Below are 26,239 nucleotides of genomic sequence, written 5' to 3'. Positions count from 1 at the left end.
GCTTCGTTTTCAAAAATCGCAAAATCTAGAAAAGAACATAATGATTGTAGATTATGTATTAGCATCGAAATTCTACAAACTTGCTCTCAAGAAATTATAGTTCAGAATTATACAGGAACGCGTCAAATGCTTTATTACTAGGGGTGTGCGAAACTGGCTTTTCTGGTGTCGAAACGAAACGAAACGAAATTAACCCTTGATTTCGATTTCTCCAAATTAGTCGAAACGAAATCAAGGTAGATTTCGAGTTCTCGAGACGAAACGAAATTGGTCTCTAAATTTCGCGAAATTTCGCGAAATTTCGCGAAATTTCGAAAAATAAAATAAATGTTTCTGAAACATAGCATTACAATGATTTGTAACGTTGGAGCGTACGCTAACGAAGTACCCTTCAACAGCTGATCGCAAGGTGCTTACCTGGTCGACGAAGAGTAACGTAGGTATTCAGTTATCGATAAACCGACAATGACGAGAAAATCAAAAATGTTAAAAACTAAAATCTTGATGCATTCATTTATACAAATTATATTGCAGGTAATAGTAGCGCGATAGATACAAATGATATAAAGGTCAAACTCGAAATGTCTTTGTAAATAATAATTTAATGAACTGATTCTTTTGGTTTGAATGCAACTATGTTTAAAATAGTAATCCTTCTTTCATAGCACTTTCATCATTCAAAATTCAAGTTTTGTCCTAGACCTCGATCTGGAAAAAATGAGAGATGGTAGGTAGGTTTTCAACCATTCCTGTGAGTTGTGGTGTCCCTAGCAAAGATAACTTTTCCAAAGAGTTGTTCCCTATGCAAACGTAAAAGCGACGAATCCGATAAGCAATTCCTCGGCGGCCTTCTGATGCATTTCTGCATTCTCTAAAAGCAGCAAAATTCACAGGAATGGTTAAGAAGCTGTAAAACCTTTGGAGGGCAACTTTTTTGTCGCTTTTGTCGACCAGTGTTATTGAATTTTTTTTAACACCGTTTAGTCAGACTAGACTAAGTGACATTTTTATCAAATCGAGGAAAATAAAATTTAAGTTAACTATTCTGTAAACTTTGAAGTTTTCAATATTTTTGCACATTTTTTAATATAACTTAAAATTACTTTTTAACTGAGCAGTTCCACAAAAAATGTCTCAGTTTCAATATTTTTTGTCATTTTAGATTTGGCCTAAACTTTGCATAAACGTTTCTATAGGCTGAGAAGCTAGTTAAAATGCTATTTTGGGAGGGTTATTGTGATTATAAATATTTTCAGAGCCAGAAGTTTTTTGATCAGTGTGACGTTTCTGAAAAAGTTTTAGACAGTAATTTTATCTTTCCGATAAAAAAAACTCTGAAAAATTGATTTTTTAATGTAAAAGAAACATTAAAATTAACATAAAAAAGCTTATTTTTCAAAAATCTTTTTTTGTGTAAAAATTACAAAAAAAAAATACCGAAGCGATGAAGAAATCAAAGAAAAATTAAATTTAAAAAAAATTTACAACATGTTTATTTTTGGAAGGACAATATTATTATCTATAACTTTGCCAAAGGCACCATGCCAATCAAACCAACTGTTTCGATTATAAAAATATTTTAATTACCCACAGAGTTTCCAATTGGAGATTAAAATTATTTTTTCAGCTAAATCGGTTTGTTTGACTGGCATAACGAGTGTCCCTGGTAAGGTTGTAGAAAATAATTTTGTCCTAAAAAAATATGCCCTGTGAGTTTCTGCGACACCCAAAATAATAAAATGCATTCGGGACCATTCCTAAACTACGTGGTCATATTTTGATCCCTTTCAGACCCCCCTTCTCCTCCGTGGTCTTTCGTGGTCTTTTGTTTTGTGATCTTATTCTGCAAATATATGTACAATAAAGTATGAAAAATTTCTGAAAAAAATGAAGGTTCAAGAAAACTGATTATTAGATATTGTGCAAATTGTAAATAGAATTTTCAGTAATATCATTTTCTCAAAACCAAAATAACAAACAGATAATGGTTGTTTAATTATTGATAATATTTCATTGTCTTTAACAAATATAATAATTTCCTTACCTGAAAGTAATTTAAAATACGCTTTTCTGTTGAGTATATTCAAAATGATTTTTAATTTGTTGTTGAGTATCAAAATAAATAAAATTTGTTTAAGCAGATTGATCATCTACGATAAATTTTTCGCTTATAGTTATGGTAAATTGTATACTCATCTAGAAATCATCTAGAAAAATATTTAGTTGATAATAAGTGAAACCTTTTAATTTAATTTTAATTTAATTTATTTCCGATATATTTTTTACACTTGAATCGCTAGAACAAGTTTGCACTTCCAGTGAGCATCTGCTCTTTTAAGGAAGTGTGATACGATGTTGTTAACTATAAGTTGAAGCTGGTGATGATACTTGTCGACAATTGTGGGGTGGTGCTGGTGGTTCGCGCGTTGATGGCGTTGCTCTGGTTACGGCGTACGGCAGAGGCATTGGTGAGTAGTGTTTTGTGGTATTCGGGTGTAATCCAGAATTAGGCTAGATACTGTGGTATTTTCGTTTTCATGATAGCTCGCAAACGACGCTTGAAGATATATGTTGTGGGGGCATTTTTACATGATGGGGGGAGGTCGTTAAACAGTTTGCTACCAATGTACGACATTTTTGGCGACCGTATTCCGTGTTGAATCGTGGCAAATACAGGTGACCAGTTTGTCTGCTTGAGCGGTTTTCGTGCATTCTTCTTGTGACAAGGACGGTTGAAGTGATGTTATTTCGCAAGTGGATCAACATTTGATACTCCTGGGGTACACGGATTGGTAGGGTTGAGTCCCTGGGATCTTCGTATAGTAGATGAGTGGGATACAGATGAGGTTTTTCGGAACACGGCTTTCAAGCTTCTGTTTTGTATCACCTGTAGCTCTCTCAAAGAAGATTTGCAAGCCAGTCCCCACGTTGCAACTAGGTACTGGAGCCGAGAATGGATTAGTGAGAAGTATAGTGTTTTCATAGTCGCCAAAGGCAAAAATGATGAAACCTCCCTTTATATAACACAGAGTGTTGTTAGCTTTCGCTTGAGAGACTCAAGATGGGCCTTCCAGTTCATTCTATTGTCTAGCGTAAGGCCGAGAAATGGGTATTCAAATACTTCTTCGATGACACGATTGGCGATTTCAATTGGCTCGCGAGCCGGGAGTTCTCTGCGGAACGAGTGAATGAGCATATACTTGGTTTTCGATAGATTCATTGACATCAAATTAGTTTGAAGCTGGATAGCGGTGCATTCTGTTTCTTGATAGAAGACTGACGTGTCGTCAGCAAAGAGACGTAACTTTCCATGCAGCTCTAACTTGGCCAGGTCATTAATAAACAGCAGAAAAAGAATTGGCCCCAAGTTACTACCTTGGGGCACACCAGTCGACACGGCCCCATAGTGATCAACGGGTAATCATCTTTTAGGCACCTGACGATAGCATTACTTAAACCTGGGACGTAGGGGAGTGATGCGATAAAAAGCCCGAGAAAAAGAAATTGAATCCACCAACGCATCGTGCTTTGTGATGTGGTAAAAGTTTGTAGGTAATCTCTAAACTGCCGCTCATAGCAAGTCCGTCCCATTTGCGTTTTGGTGCTGACGAGAAAACAGCAATTGAAAATCGTAACGCTTTAGGTGAAATTTTGCACTCAAATGCTTTTTCAATCAATACCATCAACAGAATTTAGTACTGCAATGACAATCTAACACTTTTGCATCATAAAACTTGCATGAACACCGAAATTTGATTAAAACTTGTTGAAAATCATAAGCTGGGACTCACATGCGATTACTTTTACGGTACGTAGCCAGAATGATAGCAAGTCAGTCCCATAGCCAGCTACGACCGGTGATGAAAAACAAACTACTGCAAATCGATGGCGGTGCTATACCGTGCGTTTGGAATGAATCTATCGCTGGTCAATTCATAAATGACCTTCTTTCGTGCTTTATTAAACAAGTTTTTTGTGAGAAGCATAACACAATATACCTACCAACTGCGCCGCACAAAATAAAATTAGATTTTGTTTTTACATACTGATAAATTCAAAGTCAGTTTGTTCTAAATTTTCCTGAGAGCGGACACACGTTCGTGACGGCGGACAGCTTTCACGTAGCAGTGGAAACAAATATGAAAGAATACCTATAGCTTAGGAAAATGTTTGCTCCGTTAAAAAACAGCTAAGTAGCGTACCGAAGTATTAAATATGACTGACAAATTCTTCAAAACGAAATTCACGAAAATAATTGAACAATTCTTAAGCACGTCGTTACATTAAATACGGATAAAATACGAAAAGTAGTATTTACTCAAGAATGCTTCAACTAACAATACAGTGACACACCTAAAGCGTTCACTGTCAACAAACAACAGCTGAAAGAAGCTACTGGTGGAAACTTTGTCTTGAAGAAAACATTGTACTATCAGCTAGAGCCACACGATGTAGAACGCGTAAAATTTAATCAAACCTCCTATCGAATATCACTTGGTACATCCAATTCTAAACCTGAAGACCATTAGTTTTGGTAAATATCACATTTTTCATAATCATTATTGGCTGTGGGGTTAAATTACGAAGATTTTTTCAATGGGACCGACTAGCGATCACTTTTGCTATGGGACAAACCAACTTGCTATTTTTTTCATAGTTCCTCAGAACAAAGTATTCAAAAATATTTGTTTTATCGAAAGTAGATATAAAAAGGAATTGATTCCATAAATAAACTCAAAATTGATAAAAATGCAATTGGGACGGACTTGCCATGAGCGGCAGTAAAGCTCAAACTAACTCTAACGTTTCAATATAGGTACTTTGAAAGAGATCCTATAGACAGCTATGACAACCTATCGTAAAGCTTTGTACGACAAACGGTACAACTATATGTAAGTTTTTTGAAAAAAACAATGTCAGAGTTTTTGAAGAAAAAAAAAGTACTATTTTTATAAAATGTTTTTAATAAACTTGTAGATCCCCTTAGGAAGGCCAAGTTCAAAGGCCGAAACGTCGGACATAAAACCTAGTAGCGTTTTGATACACCCCTAAGACTGAAAAAGCCGTATTTCCCTTGAAATAAATTACAAAGTTTTTGAATGTCGAACAAAATATAAACATCTTTCTTTCTTCCTTCAGTTCACGAACATCCAGGTCTTATATATTGTTTTTAAGACCAAAACGTTGATTTTTTTACCGGTCGTTGAGTATTGAAATATACTTTCAGGAAAAATAACATAAATCCCGACGCATTGCAAAATAGAACTATTATTCTAAAGAAGTAAATGCCATATAAGGCAAAGCCTGTTTAAAACAGAAAAAAATTTTCTTCGTTCGGATAAATTTGAAATATGTTTCAAAAATTTGATTACAGTTAATTGCTGACAACTCTCAAACTTTCCGTGACACTTATTAATTAGTCGTGTCAAATAAATATATTAATTAAAAAATTGCGAAAGCTTCGACTTGACTTAGTGGCAATAATAAATTATAAGTCAGAAAAAAGACTACGTGGTCTATTCGTTAACCCGCACGCGGGGGGATTTTTCGTGGTCTTTTGATAAGCCACCCCCCGTCTCCCTATATATGACTACGTGTTTGGGAACGGCCCCTTTGAAACAAACCAAAAATTATTTTTCTTTCAACCAATCAACAGTTAGAATGGAATGTTGTAATGCAACAAACAAATAGTTTTCTCTTTACTCAATCAAGTTATTCGAAATCATCCTCGTTCTCTTATTTCTCGTTCTTTCTAACCTTTCTTTTCTTCTACCTTGTATATTCGTCAAGTGCAAAGTCAGAATCACTTCTATGCCATAATCTGAACTTGTTTTTGACATTGTAAAATTGTGTGTCCCCTAAACAAGAGTAAAATTTCTCAATTATGTGTTCAACGATAGCGAACCATTTACTTTTTATTCATTCATTGATCAAGTATACTCTTTTGATAACACGTTTAAAATATTTTTGATAAGGTACTCGGCAATTTTGAAACTTATGCTGACTTTGAAGTCAGAGTGTTTTGAAACAATACTAAAAATTCAGGCAATTACAACTTTTTCTGCTTAACACATCGATCACTCTGTCTGCACACTATAAGGCATGATATCTGGTCAGCCTAGTGATAGCAATGAACTATCTGATAAAACACATTTAAATACACTACGGTGTGCGAAGAGGAGTCCTCTAACACATAGAAATCCGAAAAAACGCTTGAAAATTTTTACAAGTCGAGTAGCATAGAACATTTGGCCTGTAAGATAGAGCTTCAGAGCTTTAGTTTTGACAGAAATTGCTATGCCCTCCTAAACGAAAGACAAAAAGTGACCTCTTTAACCTTGTGGGCTGCAAATATAACCACATTTTGATGTACGTAAAAGATGCGTAAAATTTATTCCTACAAACAAATTACTAGATACCTTGTAGCGCATTTGGACGGCTTCATATTCCTCGAATTTGACTTCAGTGATGACATGAATTTTATGCTCTGCGTGAATAAAAAATACCTCCCGCATGATCTTACGGTTTTGTCTTTAAAAACAAAAATTACCGGCTGAGAGTTTATTCTTCTATAACTGACTTAGTATACCAGATATCTGTTGAGATATATTCAATTTAATTTATAGTCGCAATGAGCACAAACCAAAATAATGTAATAATGTGCATCGGAAATTTGGTCCGAAATTTCGCGAAATTTCGTAATCGTCGAAATTGGAACTTTAATTTCGCGAAATTTTAGGCGGAATTTAGCGAAATTCAACGAAATTTTTCGGTAATTTCGCGAAACCGTAATTTCGCGAAATTTCGGGAAATTTCGAGTTTTGCGAAATTATACGAAATCATTCGAAATCTCGCACAGCCTTATTTATTACCATATAAAAGTTACTTGAATCATACGTGTGTACGTGTGATTATTTCAAGAAATCAACAAAAATCCCGATAAAACCTGTGAGGATCAAATGCTAAAAGATTTCATTAAAATTCATATAACTGCTGTTGAAAGTTGTCAGTTCAATCCTATTTCAAATGCATTATTTGAAAATGAAGGTTTTTAGCAAGGATGAAGGATTTTAACTTCTCAAAGTGTATTCGAAAACGTTACATTCCGGTTCCCTCTGAAATATTTTGGAAGCTGTTAGTAAAGCGCTATTAAAAACAAAAGGTTCATTTTTTTCACCCTTTAGGACGCACTACACAGGGTATGAAACACAGCACAGATGTCTTTTACTCCTAGTTTCTTTTGAGAACTAAAGAGCGGTTGAAAAAAGGAAGAGTAAGAGAAAAAGTGAGAAAGGGAGATAGAAAGAAAAAAATGATAGAGAGAAATGATCCAAAATGAAAAATATCTCATGTTCAAACATTCTGTTTAAATATTCTAACATTCAAGCAACTAATAAAAAGTCGCTCAGCATGATTTTTGATGAGCTTTGGAGCTTCCATTTGCAGTTGTATGCACCAAAATCGAAAAATGCGTTCTGTAAGGAAGGTGGGATTTTTTCTTGTTTTTCTTTGTTCGATTTTGATATACCACACAGATAAACAACATATTTACACCTACACACGTACAGACACATATACACATGCAATGCTCATTTAGTTGAACTGAGTTGATTGGTATACAACCCTTGGCCCTCAACAGATTCATTTTGTGTTTAAAGTTAAATATCTTATGTAAAAAAAATACTCTTTGATCAATATTTCTAAAACTAAGCCATTAATCAAAAATCCACTCGGTAGCATTCGGGGGGACCACAGTTGCTTTCGTTTGCGTATAAGATCACCAAAATCGGATCTTGCGTTCTATAAGAAAGGTGCGTTAGTATTTTGCGGCACATACATACAGACAACATACGTACACACACACACACACACACACACACACATACACACATACACACACATACACACACATACACACACACATACACACGAACAGACATTGCTCAGTTCGTCGAGCTGAGTCGAATGGCATATACGGCTCGGCCCTCCGTGCCTTGGATCTATTTTGCGTTTTTCGACCGATTTTATAACCTTTGTTTAGTATAACAAAGGTAAAAAGCGTCAGGACAAAACCAAAAGAGTATCAATTCAATATCCAAAATAGCAAAAAAAGTGAAAGTCAACCTAAAAATGTCTAAAATATGTCCCAAAGGAGCGTTTAACATGGTGAAAAAATACATGCTAAAATTATGTAAAAACAATGAAAACATAGCGTTGCTGTCCTACAAAATGTCAACAAAGTGTCGAAAAGTACCATAAATAGTCATAAATAGTGAGAAAGATTTTTTCAAAATTATTTGTTTTTTTGTTTTTTTAGACTTTATGCTGTAAGTCATGTATCTCGAAGGTAACTATGAAAAAATGTGTCAAAATTGTCTTGTAAAGTACCAACAGCTACGTTAAAGTAGTAACAACAAAGCGCCAATGAATGTCAAAACTGCCAGAGGAGTATGAAAAAAGAGGTTTAAATTAGTAATAAAGATCAAACATAATATTTGCTTTAAAATTTTCGAAACTGGCAGACATTCCCGGAAACAAAAAAGCGTCGCCTAGGCCATAAGGCCACATGAATTTCTCCGCTGGAATCCGTCAACTATGGTTATCTATTTTTTTATCCCACACCGTCATGCCCACTAAACATCTTTCTCTCTCTCTGTTTTTTATTCGAACGACCCATTCAGGAGGCCTTTGCCAGTGAATGACATTTTTTTCTTCTTTGGTCGTATTTGAAGGGAAAATTCAATTTGTCCCCTGCCCAAAAGTGAGCGAACAAAATAATGATGACACGAAATTTTACGTTAACGGGCAGACAAGCGGCAAGGAATCGTGCCGGGCATTAAAACCGACTTACCCCGGTGAAGCTGCCATTATGGACGGGATGATGATGCTGCTGCTGACCGGCAAAACCCACCGATTGCGGTGGGTAGCCATACAGTTGCTGTTGCTGCTGCTGTTGCTGGTGGTGGTAGTAATGAGGGATCATCATTTGCTGCTGAGTTGGAAACTGCATCAACTGCGGTGATTGAAGCTGAGATGGCATTTCACTAAAGGACGAGGACGATAAGGCATTTCGCAGGGGTGGCTTCGGGGGCTCACTGGGGGGCGACAGTTTGCGGTACTGTTCATCCTGCGGTCGGCACACGGTGAGCGTCACGTAGTTCGGTGCGGTTCGCAGCACTTCCAAGGCTTCCTGCAACGAAAAGTGGCGAATTGAATATGGTTGTAAGTGGAGATGGTGGTTTGATATGCTTACGTAATTGGTCAACCCGGTCAGTGGAATGCCGTTTGATTCGAGCAAGATGTCACCCGGCTGGAGCATTCCGGTGGCCCAGGCTGCCTGGTGCGGGAACAGTCTTTTGATGCGGATCAGTCCGGGGAAGGGCGCGGAAGAATCGGATCCACCGGACACGGACAGACCCAGACCGCGCGTTCCCTTCGGTACCTGGACGAGGAAAACGGTGTCTGTATGGAATGAAAGAAAAATATGTGCCACAATTAATTCCGGAGCATTTGATTGCCGCTTTTTAATAGAGCGTCCGACAATAAATAAGGGTTTACTGCTGCTGTTGTTAAGTTTTGACTTTTTAGCTAAGCGAGAAGCAGATTGGCCCCCGTTACGGTCGAAGAAACTTAATTACATTTTCATCGTACTTTTCGGGAACTAGTGCCTCGTCAACCCTCGTCGTTCCGGACAGGTGATAACCCGGGTGGTGGGAGAAGAGTCTGAATAATTGCATACTTTCGTGCACATTACGCACCTTCTCTCTCTCTCTAACTTTGTCGGCACAACTAATCACGAAAGACGAGAGACGTTTTCCAGTCTGCGCTAGACAGCCGCTGGACCTGAGTCCGATGCCTGTGACTCCACCAGCGCTGAAAGCGAAGCAAACTCCATAAATTTACCGTCGACTTTTACACGTCCACCCCCACGGGGAAGGGCAAGAGCTTTTTCAAGTTCAAAGTGTGCGCCGTCTCAAGTGTCGTTAAAATTGCTTCAGAACTGTAATAAAACGGGCACTCATCAGTCTTTTCACGGGAGAACAAAAAAAAAGCCGGTCCAGAGGAACGAGAAATGGCAGATCATAAAAATTCCACCCCATCTCACCCACACCCTTAAGGCCATGAATAATTCGTAAGCAAGCCTCCCTCGCATTCGACCTCACCCCTCGTGAGGGTTTCTTTTATTTCGTTTGCAAAACGCATTCCAGCAAGACTGCGACGCTAAAAAGGACCCAGAATATGGTGCGACGCTGCGTCGCTTGGCTTGATTTTTTTTTGCAATTTGCGAGTTGAATGTCGACCTTTTCAGCGCATATAGAGACGGGTTGATGGTAAGTGTCGCTTTTCATTGCCACTGCACTGCATATCACAACCAACAGCAGTCCTGGCGAGACTGGAAAATGAATGCCTAGTCGGCTCACACTTCGTACCGTTACTGAAAAATGGAACGGTTCAACTGGTTTTACAGGGTGGATGGAGGTCCTGCGGAAGCCCAAAAATTTGAGTCTGAAATGTGTGCTTCTTATCGCGCATTAGACGGTCCATTGGTGAAGGAGTCACTTTTGAAATCAGATTTAGTTTTTCTGCTCTGAGTTACAACTTGTTTGGAGTGTGTTTTATATTCGTTTCGAATCCTCCGTTGAAATTTGGTGTGAAGGTTAGTTTCTCACGATTTTACTTTCTGCAAGAGAAAGAATTCTTGTGATTAAAAAAGAGAAGGCAAAATAAAATTCTTGTGGTTAAAAAAGAGAAAGCGATTAGAGAAGGCAAAATATGCCTTATTTAGTTCGAGGGAAAGGTTTCTTAAGTCTCTTCCTAGGCTTTTAACATTTTATAATGTAGGGATGTTAAAATTTGAAGATTTCTGAATTCAAGAGCTTGGTATTCTAGGACAAAATTGAATTTTCAAATTTCAAGAGGTTAAACATTTGAGAACTTGTAGGATTCTGCAGGATTTTTAGATGCAAGGATTTTGAGTTTAGGGAGTTTTAGGATTCTATAATTTAAAGCCGGGGCCATTCAAGTTTAAACCAAAGTTTTAAAATTTTAGCACTTAAATATATCTCAAACTTATTTAAATTTCTAAATTGTTGTAAAAACAATAAAACAATAGCGCACGCTAGCCGGCAAGGATAATACGGTCTCGATCAAATAGATTAGTTGAGAGAAATCGTTATCGATTTTGCACATTTTGCATGTGTAGGATAAGTGCAACGATACACCGTGCCCCAGTGCTGATTCGAGAAAATTTCCAGCTCGAAAAGATCCTCGACCTGATCGGGAATCGAACCCGACATCACAACCGTGTGGGGAGAGCTAGCCGACCGACATCGCTAACCACAGAACCACGGGGACCACATTATTGTAGATTTATGAAATGTCAATTGAGGGATTTTTATGTTATAGAGTTATTGGAATCTTAGATTTTTTAACAGTTTCAGCAGTTAACATTCTAGCTTTTGGAGGATTCTTGGATTAAGAAACTTTTTAGTTGAAAGTGAAGGAAAAAATGAAAAAGTAAATAAAAATATCACGCAATTTTTAAAGCATCCATGAATCTATAAAATCTTCAAAATAATTGAATCTGGAAATGAGCAGAGCAGCCGGGAAGGACCGTCTTCCAGCCAAACTTTTTAAGGTCGAAAGTGACCAGCTGTCTCATCTTAGTTCTATAGAAAGGGCCAGATCACAACAATTATCAGGCCATAACGCATAAGACTCTTAACTGCATCCATAGGTTTCATAGACTTAGGCCGCTACAGTAAGCCTCTGTTGGAGAGCGGTTTCCGGACAGGGCAATCTACAACGGGCCTAATGTTCAACTTGTGTCAATTATCATCTGTTTTGTGATTTTAAGGCAGCATACGATTCAGTTAGGCGCAATGAGCTCCTTGAACATGGTTTCTCAAAAAAAAACTAATTAAACTGATTCGTGCCGCCTTTTACGGTTTCTTACCATGAAATAGGATAGCAGGGGTAATGCTTGCCGTTAGACGGTCTTAAACAAGGTGATAGGAACTTGATTATTTGGTTTAACATTGCCTTGGAAGGTGTAGTACGGAGAAAAGAGGTGGTACCATTATCTCGCAGTCCCATATGCCACTTGGCTTCACGATTGACCGCAGAGCAGTGCAAAATGCATTTGTGCCTTTTAAGAAGAGAGCAGCCTGAATTGGACTTATCATCGACTCTACTAAAACTAAAGCAGTTGGCGGATGATAGAAATCGTGGAAGTTCGCCGAGTCTTGATACTGAGATTGGGGGTATCTATGAAGTAGTCGACGTCTCGCGACGTGTGGTAACGATGTTGGCCGCCTTTTACGGACTACGTTGCCAACTGACAGCATGTGTGTACGCACAAAAGTTTGTGCTCTGCAGGACACTGATTCTCCCGGTGGTACTCAACGACCATGAGTGTTGATCAATGTATTAAGCCAACCAACGAACTCTTGGAGTGTTTAAAAGTTGGTGGCAAACTGGAGAATGGAGCGTGGCGCAGGCGTACGAACCATTAGATGTACCAGGCATACCAACACGCAGAGATCATTGGGCTAATTGAACACGGCAGGCTGCTGTGGGCTGGCCATGTGACACGAATGTCGGGGACTCATCAGCAAAGATAATATTCAGCAGAGAGCACGACAGAGGTTGGCGAATCCGTGGTAAACACCACACTCGGTGGTTGTGTGGTGTAAATGAGGACGCCCCACTGATAAGTGTGGGGGCCGAGATCAAGTGATATGGAGACGTAGTCTGGATTTGATAGTAGGTCGGTATTGACCTGTAGATAATGATCATAATATTTGTCGTGTTGTAGATCATGATATTTGCTGTTTTAGAAACTCGTAAAAACGCGTTTTTGTAGGCAAATACACTAAGGACTTTTTGACGTGTTTCTTACGCGACTTTCTAAGCGTTTTTTCGGGGATTTCGGAATTTTCGCATTTTTTACTTGCAACGTATTCCCAGCGTAAAAAGCTTTAGTGTAATTGCCATAAAACACTGTCATCAGAAAATTGTCTTTAAACAATTGTCATAAAAAAATTGGCACTAAAAAATTGTTATCAACAAATTTCCATAAAAAAATTGCCCCCAAAAATAGCCATTAAAAATCGCCATCACAAAATTGTCTTAAGATATTTGACATAAAAAATTGTCAAAAATAAATTGCAATAAAAAAATCACCATCAAATAATCATCAAAATATTGCCTTCACGAAATTTTATTCACAAAATGCCATCAAAAATTGCCGAAAGGATTTGCATGGAAAATTGCCGTCAAACAAACGCCATCAAAACATTACCACCAAAAAATTGCCATAAAAATTACAATCAGAAAATAACGAAAAAAAATGCCATCGAGTAATTTGCATCAAAAAATTACCATCAATAAATTGTCATCCGAAAATTTCCATCAAAAAATTTTTCCAACAAATTGCCATATATCGAAATAAAAAAATGCCACCAATAATTGCCCTAAAAATGAACTTAATAAAATTGCCATCCAACAATTGCCACCAAAAATTGTCAGAAAAACAAATGGCTCTAAAAAATTGCTATCAAATAATTGCTATAAAAATGGTATCAAATAATTGCCTTAAAATTGCCAATAACAAATTGTAATGAAAAAGTTGCCAGCAGTAAATTGCCTTTAAAGATTGCGATCACCAAATTGCCATCAAAAAATTGTCATCATGAATTGGCCGTCTAATAATGGTTATCAAAAATTCGTCATGAAAATTTGCCATCAAATATTAGTATTGAAAAAATTGCCACAAAATCGCCATCAAAATTTATCAATAAATTGCCTTCACAAAATTACCGTCAAGAAGTTTCTATCAACAAAATTGCCATGAAGAGTTGTCTTGAAAAATCACCATAAAAATGAAAATAAAAAAATTGCCATAAAAATTGCCATAAGAAATTCCCCAAAACATTATCATCGATTATTGCCATAAAAATGTCATCAGAAAATTGCTATCAAAAATTGCCATCATAAATTGGCCACTATAAAATGGCCATCAGAAATCAAAAAATAACCACCAAACAATTGGCATCAAAAATCGCCATCGAATAATCTCTATCGAAAATTGTTATCAAATTATTGTGATAAAAAAAAATGCCACCAATATGCTACCAAAATTGCTATTAAAAATTGCTTACAAAAAGTTGCTATCAAAAAATTGCGATGAAAAAATTGCATTCACAAAATTGCCATCAAATAATCACCATCAAGAAATTACCACCAAACAATTGCCATCAAAATATTTCCATCAAAAAAATACCTTCACAACATTACTATCAAATAATTGCCATAAAAATGCTAAGGAAAATTGTAATCAAAAATAGCCTGCAAACAATTGCCATAAAAAAATTCCATTTGAAAATTGCTATAAAAAACTGTCATAAAATTGCCATCAGAAAATGAACATTGAAAAATTGTCTTCAAATAACTGCCACCAAAAATTTGCTTTCAAAACATTGTCATCAAAAAGTTGCCATAGAAAATGCCACCGAAAAATTACCATAATACATTGGCATCACAGAATTGCTACAAATAACTGCTATAAAAAATTCCATCAAAACATTGCTATAGAAAAACTGCTATCAAATAATTGCCATAAGAAAATCGCAATAAAAAAATTGCCAACAGAATATTTGCCTTTTTTTTAAATTACCATCAAATAATTACTATAGAAATAGCCATCCAATAATTGCTATAAAACTGCAATCGAAAATTTGCTCATAAAGTCTGCCATCAAATAATTACCATAAAAATTAACATAAAAAGTTTCCATCACAAAATTTTTATCAAAAGTTTAACAAAGAATTGCCATTCAAAAAGTTGCTCTCACAAAATTGCCATCAAAACATTGTACCAAAAAATTGCCATCGGCAAATAGCAATCAGAAAATTATCCTCAAATTACCTTCACAAAATTGTTTTACGAGTTGCCATCAACAAGTTGCCATTCAAAATTACCACCAAATAAAAATGCAATAAAAATTGCCATAAGAGAATTTGAATCAAACAATTGTCACCAAAAATTGTCAGATAAAATTTGCTCTAAAAAATTGCCTTTCAAAAATTGCTATCGAATAATTGCTGTAAAAAATGGTATCAAATAAATGCCATCAAAAAGTTATTATCAGAAAATTACCTTTTAAAAATTACCTTAAAAAATTCCAATAGAAATGTCATAAAAAATTGTCCTTCAGAAGCTGTCATCAGATGTTAACCAAAAAAATTCCATCAAATAATTGCCACCAATGAGTTGGCATAAAAAACTGCTATAAAAAATTTGCTATCAATAAATGTCCATCATTTACAGGCCATCGAAAACTTGCCACTAAAATATTGCCACCGAAAAATTACCATCAAATAATTGCCATAAAAAATTGCCATAAAATAGTTGCCATCAAAAAATTACCATCAGAAAATTGCCATAAAAATGTCATAAAAAATTGCCCTTTTAAAGTTGTCATTGGAAGATCACCATAACAAATGCCATTAAAAAAATGCTTCCACAAAATTGCCATAAAAAATACCATAAAAAAATTCCATCAAATAATTGACGCCAATAAATTGTCATAAATCAGAATCAGAAAATTGCTATCAATAAATTTCCACCATTTATTGGCCATCATAAAATAGCCTTCAAAAAATTGCCATAAGAACTTGCCTTCACAAAATTGTCATCAAATCCTTGCCAGCAAATAACTTTGAACCCTTCAACAGATTAATTTGAGGATTAACATCGTTTGAGAATCATAGGATTTCAGACACCAAAGATATAAGTACAGTGCTTTTTCGATGGCAAAATTTTCTTATGATTCGAATTGTTGAAAGAGAATTCTTGTTAATAGCTCGAATAGCCCTACAGTTCGGTGCTCATAGAATGTGGTTTTAAAAAATATATAATCTAGCAATTTTACGTAAATAAGTATTAGGCTCTCCTAACTCTGCTAAAGAATGGGCAGTACAAATCATATTGATATTGCATGTAAAATTGCCGTGAAAAAGTTCGCGAAAATGCCATGGGGAAAAATATTATGAATTAACTTTTTTTTGTTTATTTCTTTGTATGTTGAATTTATATTCTATTGAACTATGAAGGTGCATCATTTTACTTAAAATATCAAAAATCCAACGCAAAAAAATCCATTTTTTTTATTCATGGTTTCGACAAATTCACGGTGAAACTTTTTTTGACCGTGATAAAATCGAAAAAACACTGTATTTAGGGATTTTCAGAATTTGAGAGTCAATAATTTGAAGATTCGAAGATTGTTTGATGTTCGGATTTGTTGTTTTCATGCTTTTTATGACTTTTGAAGATTTTGAAATTCGCCGCTTCGAAGATCATTGGATTTGAGCATATCACAATATTACGGGTTCAAAAGTTTTGGTTATTAAAATGTTAAGATTTAAAGATTACAGAAGCTTTTAAATTGGGAATTGTCAATTCTCAGATTTTCATTTGTTAAAAAATTATAGAAATTGGAATATAAGGCTTTTAGTAAGGAGTATGGTCAGAATTAGAAGATTTTTGAATTTTGGAGGTTGGAATCTTTATATTAAATAAAGATTTTATATTTTAAACATTACATGGTTTTGGGAATTTACGATTTGAGGATTTTTAATAGCGCTCAGGTTCTCAAGATTTTGCAATTTGATGGTTTCAGGGTTCTTGGATTCAAGAATTTTAGGATGTTAGAATTTTATTAGTTTAGGATTGTCGGGTTCTCTACGTCCACGAAATCTGGCCCATGCACGTGAAGGACCAACGCGCCCTTGGGGTTTTCGAACGGAAGGTACTGCTTACCATCTGTGGTGGAGTGCAGATGGAAAATGGATCATGGCGGAGGCAGATGAACCACGAGTTGCATCGGCTGCCGGGGAACCACTCAATGTTCAAACGGCGAAAATCGGGAGACTACGGTGGGCTGGGCATGTCGTTAGGATGTCGAACGACAACCCGGTGAAAATGGTTCCTGATAACGACCCGACTGGAACGAGGTGCCTCGATCAAGTGGAAGACGACCTACGAGGTCTCCGCAGACGACATGGCTGGCGAGCTGCAGCCATGGATCGAATTGAATGGAGATGACTTCGCGAACAGCAACGGACACTTTAGCCTGGAGCTGACAGGTAAGGTAAGTATTGTCGGGTTGTAGAATTTAATATTTTGAGAATTCCAGGTTAGAAGATTTCAAAATTTTAGAATTCCAAGGGTTTTAGGATTGTTAGTTTTTTATATTGATACTTGACATCATTTGTTGGAACATTCTGAATATTTCAAGTTTAAGCAATATGTAACTTAAGAGCACTTGATCATTCAGCCTTTTAGATGGAAGGATGAACGTATTTCAAATTTCCAGGACTTTGAGGTTTGAAGATTTTATGATTTAAGTATTTCAGGAATGAACATCACTCGGATAGAAAAGATTTATTGCTTAATGATTTCTGATCTTAAAAGATTTGGAGATTTCAAAATTCAACGATCTTTTAGGACTTTCAGATTCTTGAAGTTAAATAAATTCTCAGATTTGGGAATTTTGGAATATTTAGAAATCAGTATTTAAGATTGGGGATTTCATAGACTTTGAATCATAGTATTTAGATAAATTTTGGGTTGCAGGGATTTAGAGTGCGAGGTTTTTTGTACTGTAATTTTTTTCGAAAATTGGTATTTAAGAATATAAGCATTTCTAGGTTTTTTAGGATTAAGAGGGTTCAGGGTTTTGCTGCTTTGGGCTTTGAGATTTTTCGACCTAAGAAATTTAAGATAGCATTTTAGTATGTTGGAATTCTAGTGATTTGAAAGTGAAGAAAAAACGAAGGAGTTCGAGACTCTAGAAGCTATTAACTTTGACGACAGAAAAATGTGCTGAATATGGGAAATAGTCAATTAGAGATTTTCGAAAAATATAATTCAACAGGTGGGATTCGAACCCACAACTTCTAATCTTCGTCAGGTGCGTTTCCGTTACACCACCGCAGGACGTATCGGCCTTTCTGAATAGCTATTCGGTACCGCTTGCACACTTTTCATACGGTATGCATTTACTCCCCGACGTAATACTTAACCGTCGTTCCGGGAAGACCAGGGCTGGAGACTGGAGGGGTTTTAGTGGGTCGGGACAGGGATCAGTAGGTGCCTGGGCGAGTGTAACTACCCCAGCATCTCTCCCCTAGTCTCATCCCCACACCCTGAGTTCTCTGCTCAGGTGTCTGTTTGCAGATTTCCCAGCCACCTTTAAAAAAAATGCATTAATGCAAAGTATTGTTTGGTGGCTTTGAAATTTTAAAACTTAAAAGTCAGGATTGAAGCATTTTAATGCTAAGGTTTTGAGATTTTGTAATTTCAAGGTTTTTGGGATTAGGTGATTCTAGGAATTTCGATTTACGAATCTCGAGATGTTACGAGACTTTGTTATTTTAGAAGTTTGGATTTATTGAAATCCTGAAATTTCGAATTGAAAATTTAAAAATTTTGCAACCAAAGAGTTTTAGAATTCTAGGATTTCAAGATTAAGGATCTTAGGAATCCAGAATCTCATGGCCTCTGTATTTATTAATGTTCAGTGATGTTATGCTTTCAAACATAAAGTGTTGCATCAGAATTAAGAATTTTTCATTTTAATGGACTTAAGAAGTCTGATGTTTTAAGGTCTAAAAGGTCAAAAAGAACATTTGAAATTTAGGAATTACATGTAATATATTGTAAGATTTCAAGGTTTTTGAAATCTCGGATTCTAAGCTCCAGAATTCGAATAACATAAACCTGCATTCAACTTTTTTTCTAGGCTTTTAAGATCAGAATATTTTTGATTTTTAGGATTAAAGCATTTTGTAATTTGAAGATTTGGATTTTGAGAAGTTATGCATTACTCACTACTTAAACCCTAAAACGCTTGATTTGAGAATGTTATGGTTTTAGAGTTATATGTTTGTAGGATTCTAGAATTTCAGAAATTTAGAAATTTCTGGGGACTTTTTAGATTTCATGATTTTTAGTATTTCAAAATTTTAGGTGATTGGGATTTTAAGATTGTAGGATTTTAGGATAAAAATATTTTAGTGTTTTGGGGTTTCAGCATTTTGTAATTTCAAGATTTACGTTTTGAGAAACCAAGAACCTCATTACTTCTTCGGGATTTTGATATTTTATGCTTTAGAGTTAGATGTTTGTAGGACTCTATAATTTTCAGATTTTGAAAATTTTTAAGGATTGAACAATTCAGATTCCAGGATGTTTGAATTTGAAGAACAAGGGATATTTCAAATTTCAGTACTTCATCATATTAAGGTTTCGGAATTTTGGGAGTTTGAGGTTTCAGTATTTTTTAATCTTACAATTTCAGATCTTATGGACGGTGGAGCTTCAACATTTGAAAATCACAAAAAGTTAGAATTTTAAACCATTGAAAAAACTTGAACTTGAAGATTTCATGGTTTTGAAGATTTAGAGTTTTATAATTCAAAAGATTAAGATCTTCAGTTTATATGGTTTAAACATTAACACTTAAAAATTGCAGATTTTTAGGAATTCAAGAATTGATGGTTTTACAATATCGTAGGATCAAGGTAGAGGCCTTCCCGAACATTGGTGATTTGCACAACATTGGCGGACCTAGACCGACGGAAAATAACCAAAGACAAAAAAAAAACCATGAGATTCTATAATTTAGGGATTCAAGATTTAAAGTGTGGGTTTTAGGCTTATAAGATTTATAAATCAAAAGATTAAAAGATTTGAAATTTTAGGGAAAATGGATTTGAAGATTGAAAGATTTAAAATTGTGGAAAATTTTGGCAGTAAATATCTTCATGTTTTTCTAAAACATCAAATCATACGGCGCCTCCATTGAAAGTCATACAATGGAGGCGCATGGTTATCGAAACTCAAGCAAAGAGAAATGATCAGTTAAATTCTGCCAAGATGACATCCTTCTCAAGAGGACCAACGTAAATGAATCAAATCCCAGAATAACTTCACAACCACATCTGAATATGTTCAGATGAGTGTCGACTTTTGACCTTTTAATCTCGGCAGACAACATGCACTTCCGGCCTGGCAGAAGCAGTAAGTCAAAGCAAGTTTCTCATTTCATCTGCAGTGAAGAGTAAAGCAGCAAAGTGACCAGCACAAAAACATCTATTCACATGCGGGTGTACTGGATCTTTTCCCCCTATTGTTCTCGTTCCTAATTTCCGGCTGTCCTGTGGTTGTCGCTTATGCAACGTCATAGTCATTGCCATCGGTCTGTGAAAAGTTCTGCTAGCAAGGATAGAAAAACTCAACATTTCAACAACACGAAAATTGGACAGATCGGTAGGTTTTTTCCTTTTTTTCTAAAACGCACTCAACTATCATTTTATTTCTTTTGTGGTGGCAGCAAACCGAAGACCGCCCTCTTCCTTCTTAGAACGGGACAGGAAAAGGCCAAACAATTGAACTCCTTAGCCTTTTTTCTGACTACTTCTCATCTCATCCAAGAGAAAGCAAAGAGAAGGTAGTTTCCCATGGCCTCGGTTACGAAGTGAGGCGAATTTTCTGCCTGTCTAGTTCCGAACGATGGCAGTGAAATGAATCTGCACTTCTCGACCGGTTTTTCGATCGAGTTTCTTCTCCGAATGGGGCCACACTCTAGGTCTAGAACCAGGCCATGTTAGTTTCAAATTGTTATCAGTACCAGGGTGAGCCAGAAGCAGAAGGTCGGGAATATCTTTGTCAAATATTGTGTCTGCTGCTGTCATCTGAAGGATGCTGGATTGGTTCCATTATGTTGCTACAATTGCTTCCTTTTGGGACGATTCCCTGGGTGCCGAGAGCCACAAGAGGGTAAACATTTGTCACAACACGTGGTCTTTCGGAGTCAGTTCTCGGGAATTTTTGCAATTCAAATCAACTTTCTTCCTTTCGAAGAGCTTTGTGTTGACGATAAAAACGAGATTTACTGTCATCGCTTCAAGGGTCTGTGTTACGTATAGACCAGCAGCAAAAGAAGTCAAACAGAAGAAGAAAAATAAAACATACCTTTAGTAATGAAGCTGTATTCACCGCTGGCAATCAAACTTGTGGCCGCCTTCTCGTAGTTCCAGTAGCGCTGAAGGTCGTTCGGTTCGATGGCACTGACTGGGGGCTGCTGGGACGAAGCGAGAATCTCGTTGTACTGGGCTTCGTGCATCAGTAGCAGCGGCGGCGGCAATTCATCCTCCGGGGACCGTTCGCTTCCGTAGCCCTGATCGCAGCCGGTGTCGGCCGTAGTGCTGCCGCTACTGTTACTACCGGTGGCGTTCGACGGAAGATTCGCTTCTGACCGTAGCAGAGGCAGTGTAAGCTGAGTCGTACCCAACTCGGGCCGATCTGTGGGCGAGAGCAAAAGGATTTGAAATTTTAATGGATTCGTTCGACTGTGTAAGCGGGCAAAATTTCTTGGGCAGGGATTGCCATCGGAAAATATTGCATCTACCAACGGAGGAAAGCCAAAGTAGAAAGACACAAAGAGTTGCGCGCCAATTCATAGAAGGACCTAATAATGATTCTAGTTTTTAGGTTGGATTCGAGCTCTTGCCGTTCGGGGATCGAATTTCATTAATACCGAATTAGGCTGCAAGGAGTGATTTATGTATACATCTGAGGTTTTGTTTTGAGTTAGGGATAGAATTGCGCTGCCTGGGAGAGGCTTTCATATGTTAGCCTAGGAGTGTTAAAACTGTGGTAAAATTTACAATACGTTTCTGTTGTATTTGATCACATTTTTCGTTTTCTATTTTTCGGGTTCAAATATAAAATTCGAATTTCCACTATCGAGTGTTGAACTTTGACATTTTTCGTTCCTTTAGTTAATTAGAGCTGAGCACACGAAAAACCTGATTGAAAAAAATCAGTACTTTCGGGTAGATTAAATACAGATAATTAAAGAGGAATGGAAAATAGCTTAAAATGATCGATATGAGATCTAAAAGAGTAAAACGTGTCAAAATGTCACAAATGTTATCGATGTATAAAGAATGTCACAACTGAAAATAAAGCATTTCAACATATGGATTAGAGCGAAATGAGAAAAGCAGCTGACAAAAATGCATCCGACAAAAATTCTTATGGCGAAATACAATTTCAATCTAGTAATAGTAACAAAACACAAACAAGGGTAAAATAAAAAAAAACACACACAAATAAAGTAATATGAAACTGCGCATAAAGTACTACAAGAACATAAATAAGGGTTGAAAACGAATCCAAAACCCGTTTATATGAACTGAAAAGATAGAACCAAAATTATCTAGCGAAAAATAGAAAGCAAATATAAGGCGAAAATCGTTTTCGGAATGAAATACAAAAATTCAAGTAACAAATATAAAATAGGACGATACAGCTGAATTGAAATGAAGTGAAAGTAAAAAAAAACATGAAAAAATATCATAAAATGTTAATACCAAATATAGGAAAAATGTGCCAAATGAAAATTTGTACAAAAAGTAAAAATATGTAAATAAAACAGACCATGCAAAAAACGCAATCAGCAATAAGAAAGTAAAAATCATGAAACTGATAGAAAAGGTGAACGTAAAATAACATAAAAAATAAATGAATAAGAAAACATAAATATGCAAACTAGAAACTACCGAGAAAGCCACAGCTGTTAAATACATCAGAACAATGAAGTTGTTGTTATATTAGCCTAGTAATCTAAACAAATATCCAAGAAATACAATTATGCATCAATATAAAAAAATATATAATAGTATCAAAAATGTGAAAGATTTTTCAGGAAACTATAAAAAATGGTAAAAATATGTTAAAAGGTGTTAAAAAGATGGAAACACTGTCCAAGCAAAAAGGCATATGACAAAAATGTCAATAAAAAAAACAAGACACATAACATACGAAAGCGCAGTTCTGTCTGTCTGATTTTTATAGATAAAAGATTACTGCACCGATCGGCGTGAAAATCTATATTTAGCGGTTTTTAGGGCCGAACAATGTGACGAGGATATTTAGAGACCCCCTTCCCTTCTGGAAGAGAGGGCTACCATGCAAAAGAAAACACAAATTTCTGTACAACTTGAGAACTAATCAAGCAAATCGAACTAATTTTGACAGGTGGAGATATTCGGTGGGTATGACATGTTTCTATGTTTCTATGATGGTTTGACACCCTTCCTTACTCGAGAAGGATGAGGTGTCCCATACAAATAAAGAACATATATCAACCTTTTTTTCCTGAAACCAGTTTAAATGATCGGGATGACGTACAGAAGCCAAAAATTGTCCAAAGATGCAATTTTGAATCTATTTGGTTTTAGATAAAATTTATTGACAAAAACATATTAATACAAGATAGTCTATCGTAATTTTCGAAACATCAAATCATCGGAATCAATTTAGGATGTTTAAAATTATTGAAATAAAGAAAAAATAGGCGGAACGAAGTTGCTGGGTTAGCTCATGCTTGTTTAAAATAAAAATAAATATTAAGAGATGTTCAACTTCCCTAAAATATCTAAATAGTCAGTTTTGTAAATAATATACTAACAAATAATTATCATAAATCTGTCGAAAATTTAATTTTGTTTACACGTTTTGTTTTCTTTCTGTCGTTTTTAATTTTGTTTCATTTTTTCATCGACTTTTGGATTTCTCTGATATCTTATTTACTTTCCTTTTTTACCTTTCGAATTTTTTGTACAGTTATGTTAGTTTAGTGCGTTGAATTTTCGAATTTTCAGAAGCTATTCTCACGTTATTCATACTGTAAATCTTTACTTTTTTTAAACAACGTTTTTAGTTTTTTTTTTCAAATTTATTCTATTATTCTTCAACTTTTGCTCATTTTCAACTATTTTTTTTGTTTATTCCATTTTTCCCTTTACCTATACTGTTTCGAGTTTCGAACTTGTTTTCACTCTCTGTCTTTTTTTACTTCTGCGACTTTTTCCACAGAAGCTCAGTGCTTCTGTGACTTTTTAGTTTTACTACGTTTTATTTCTGGTTTGCTTAAATCATTGATTTTTTTCTAAACCGCGGGTTTGAGTCCCGTCTGGACGAGGTAATTTTTTTCTAAGTTTAAGTCACACCTGCTTTTCTCGTTTATCTTTCGCATCCTCGTTAAATTAGATTTATTGCCCCCTTTACTAAAATATTCTAAACATTTTCGAGTTTTTGATTTGTTTGACCAATTTCTTTGTTTTTTATTCCTGCTTTAATATTTAGAAATGTTTTCGACTAAACAGTCAAGCCAGTTTTTTTTGCTTTCTTGAAATTTTTTGTTGACTACTTTTTAAATTTTACTCGCTTTGCTTAGATGCTTTTTATACATTTTTCTCTTTTTTCTAGTCTTATGGTACCTTCATCTTTTTCAAATATTTTGTTCGACATTTGGATTTTTCTTCGTCGTGTTTGGTTTGTTTTTAGAAATTTTCACTTTTTCGATGTTTTTAATCTTTAAACTTTTAGATTTGTTTGGGTTCATTGTTTTGACGTAGGACTACGTCTTTGTTTTCTATACTAGATTACATTTTGTGAAATTGAAAATGAAACTGGCATATGTTGCGTCAGTTTTCAAACGATTATAGCAAGCGAACGACTTAATGCATCTTAGTCATTTATATGTCGGTGGATAGATAAAATGTGTAACAATTTTTTGATATAATTTGATACATGTTGCTTTACTGCTCAATGGGTTCCAAGGTCAAGCTTTCCCATATACTTCCTTCGTTATTGGCTTGCTTCCTGAGCACGGATAACAATAACATGGACGAAATAAATTCCACTGTCTACATATTTCGACTCAACAAAGTGTTTTGGTTTGTTCCTCTTTCTCTAAGCTGAATGGCCACGCCCTAATGGCAAAAATCTACGCTGAACTCGATACAAAAGCTGAAACAAAAGATGTCTGAAACAAAAGCTTTTCATGTCTGAAACATTTTCGGAAAACGAAAATTCACAAGAACTGTTATAAGTTATAGTCTTACTTGTTTTTTTTTTAAGTTAGAGCTGCAGGACAAACTTGTGGTAAATAAACTTTGAGTGTTCAAAATGTTTAAAACTTAGAAAAATAAGATTGGAAGTGCATAATATTAATCATATATATCAAAACTTCGTTGGAGAAGTCTTCAAACAAGAAAATCTAAACTAACCTTTAAAGTGAAATTTAAAAAATCGCAGTTAAAACTACTCCCAAATATACAAATATTTATAATAATAATAACAAGGTTGCTTGAATACGTATGAAAAGACTCAACAAAAACAAAACCGACATACAACGTTATTAACAATTAACAAAAAGGCTAAAGCAAGAGTAAAGCGTAGATTAAAAAGTAAATTAACAATTATTACGAATCAACTTGAAACCGCCATTAAGCGAGAATAGAGATGAAACGCAAATACTCAGGTAACGAAAACAAAAGAGGCTATGAAATATAAAGCTGTGTAATGTTAAGAATGTAGAATAATAAGAAAAATGTTTAAAAAAATAATGTAGAATATAGAAAAAATAACGAGTACAATTAAATGGGAAAAATTTAAAAATAACATATAATTCCTTATCGGTTAGTGGCAATTATATTGCCACCAATTGTTGCAGCCAAGATCGTTCTCGACCGAAAATGGGCAGTGGCAACTATAATTCCACCAACGGTTTTAACCTAAACGGTAAGTGACAACTATAGGTATTGCCATCATTTATTTTAAATTTTAACCACTTGTTTTTATTTCTGTATTCGTTTGGTTGATTCTGTGCGTGACTCCTTATGAACGATAAAGGGTAAGAAAAATGTAAAATGATGAAATTAGTAAAGTCTTGTTTGATTCACTAAATCTATTTTCAAGTCGTCGGGGTAAATGAGTTTGCAACCCAAACGCAATTTCGAGCAACGTGGTTGAAAATAGTGTAAACAATAGCGGGTCCAAGTTACTGCCTTGGGGAACTCCCATTGCATTACAGAAACTCGAGAATACACAGAAGTCAACTTATATACTGAATTCACGACTAGTCTGGTACTTTTACTTGACAAGTAGGTTTACAATTTTCCCACAATTATATTCACCTAACTGCGGAAGCAATTACAATCTTTTAATGAAATAAAATTAAAAAAAAAACATATGTAATAGTGGTAATATGTCACCGTTTGTGGCAGAACACACAATATAAATTCCGACAAATCACAAAACATCCCCCCTATTAAAAAAAATTAGAATTAAAGTTTAGAAACATTTGAAAGTCACCTTT

At 35.5% G+C, this 26,239-nt stretch overlaps 1 protein-coding gene across 3 annotated transcripts in view; it reads right to left on the bottom strand.

The window, feature by feature from the left end:
- LOC129717900 (uncharacterized) overlaps positions 1 to 26,239 on the bottom strand; it is a 201,648-nt gene that overhangs the window by 31,513 nt on the left and 143,896 nt on the right. For all 3 annotated transcript variants that reach the window (XM_055668169.1, XM_055668170.1, XM_055668168.1), the window contains 3 exons: positions 21,043 to 21,372; positions 9,254 to 9,462; positions 8,852 to 9,190 (listed from right to left, as the gene is read on the bottom strand). In XM_055668169.1, coding sequence (XP_055524144.1) covers positions 8,852 to 9,190; positions 9,254 to 9,462; positions 21,043 to 21,372 — 878 coding nt within the window. The remainder of the gene's footprint in view (positions 1 to 8,851; positions 9,191 to 9,253; positions 9,463 to 21,042; positions 21,373 to 26,239) is intronic.

This window comes from Wyeomyia smithii, chromosome 1 (genome assembly GCF_029784165.1).
Source record: "Wyeomyia smithii strain HCP4-BCI-WySm-NY-G18 chromosome 1, ASM2978416v1, whole genome shotgun sequence".
Classification (NCBI taxonomy): Eukaryota; Metazoa; Arthropoda; class Insecta; order Diptera; family Culicidae; genus Wyeomyia; species Wyeomyia smithii.
This window is presented reverse-complemented; position numbering and strand designations above follow the sequence as displayed.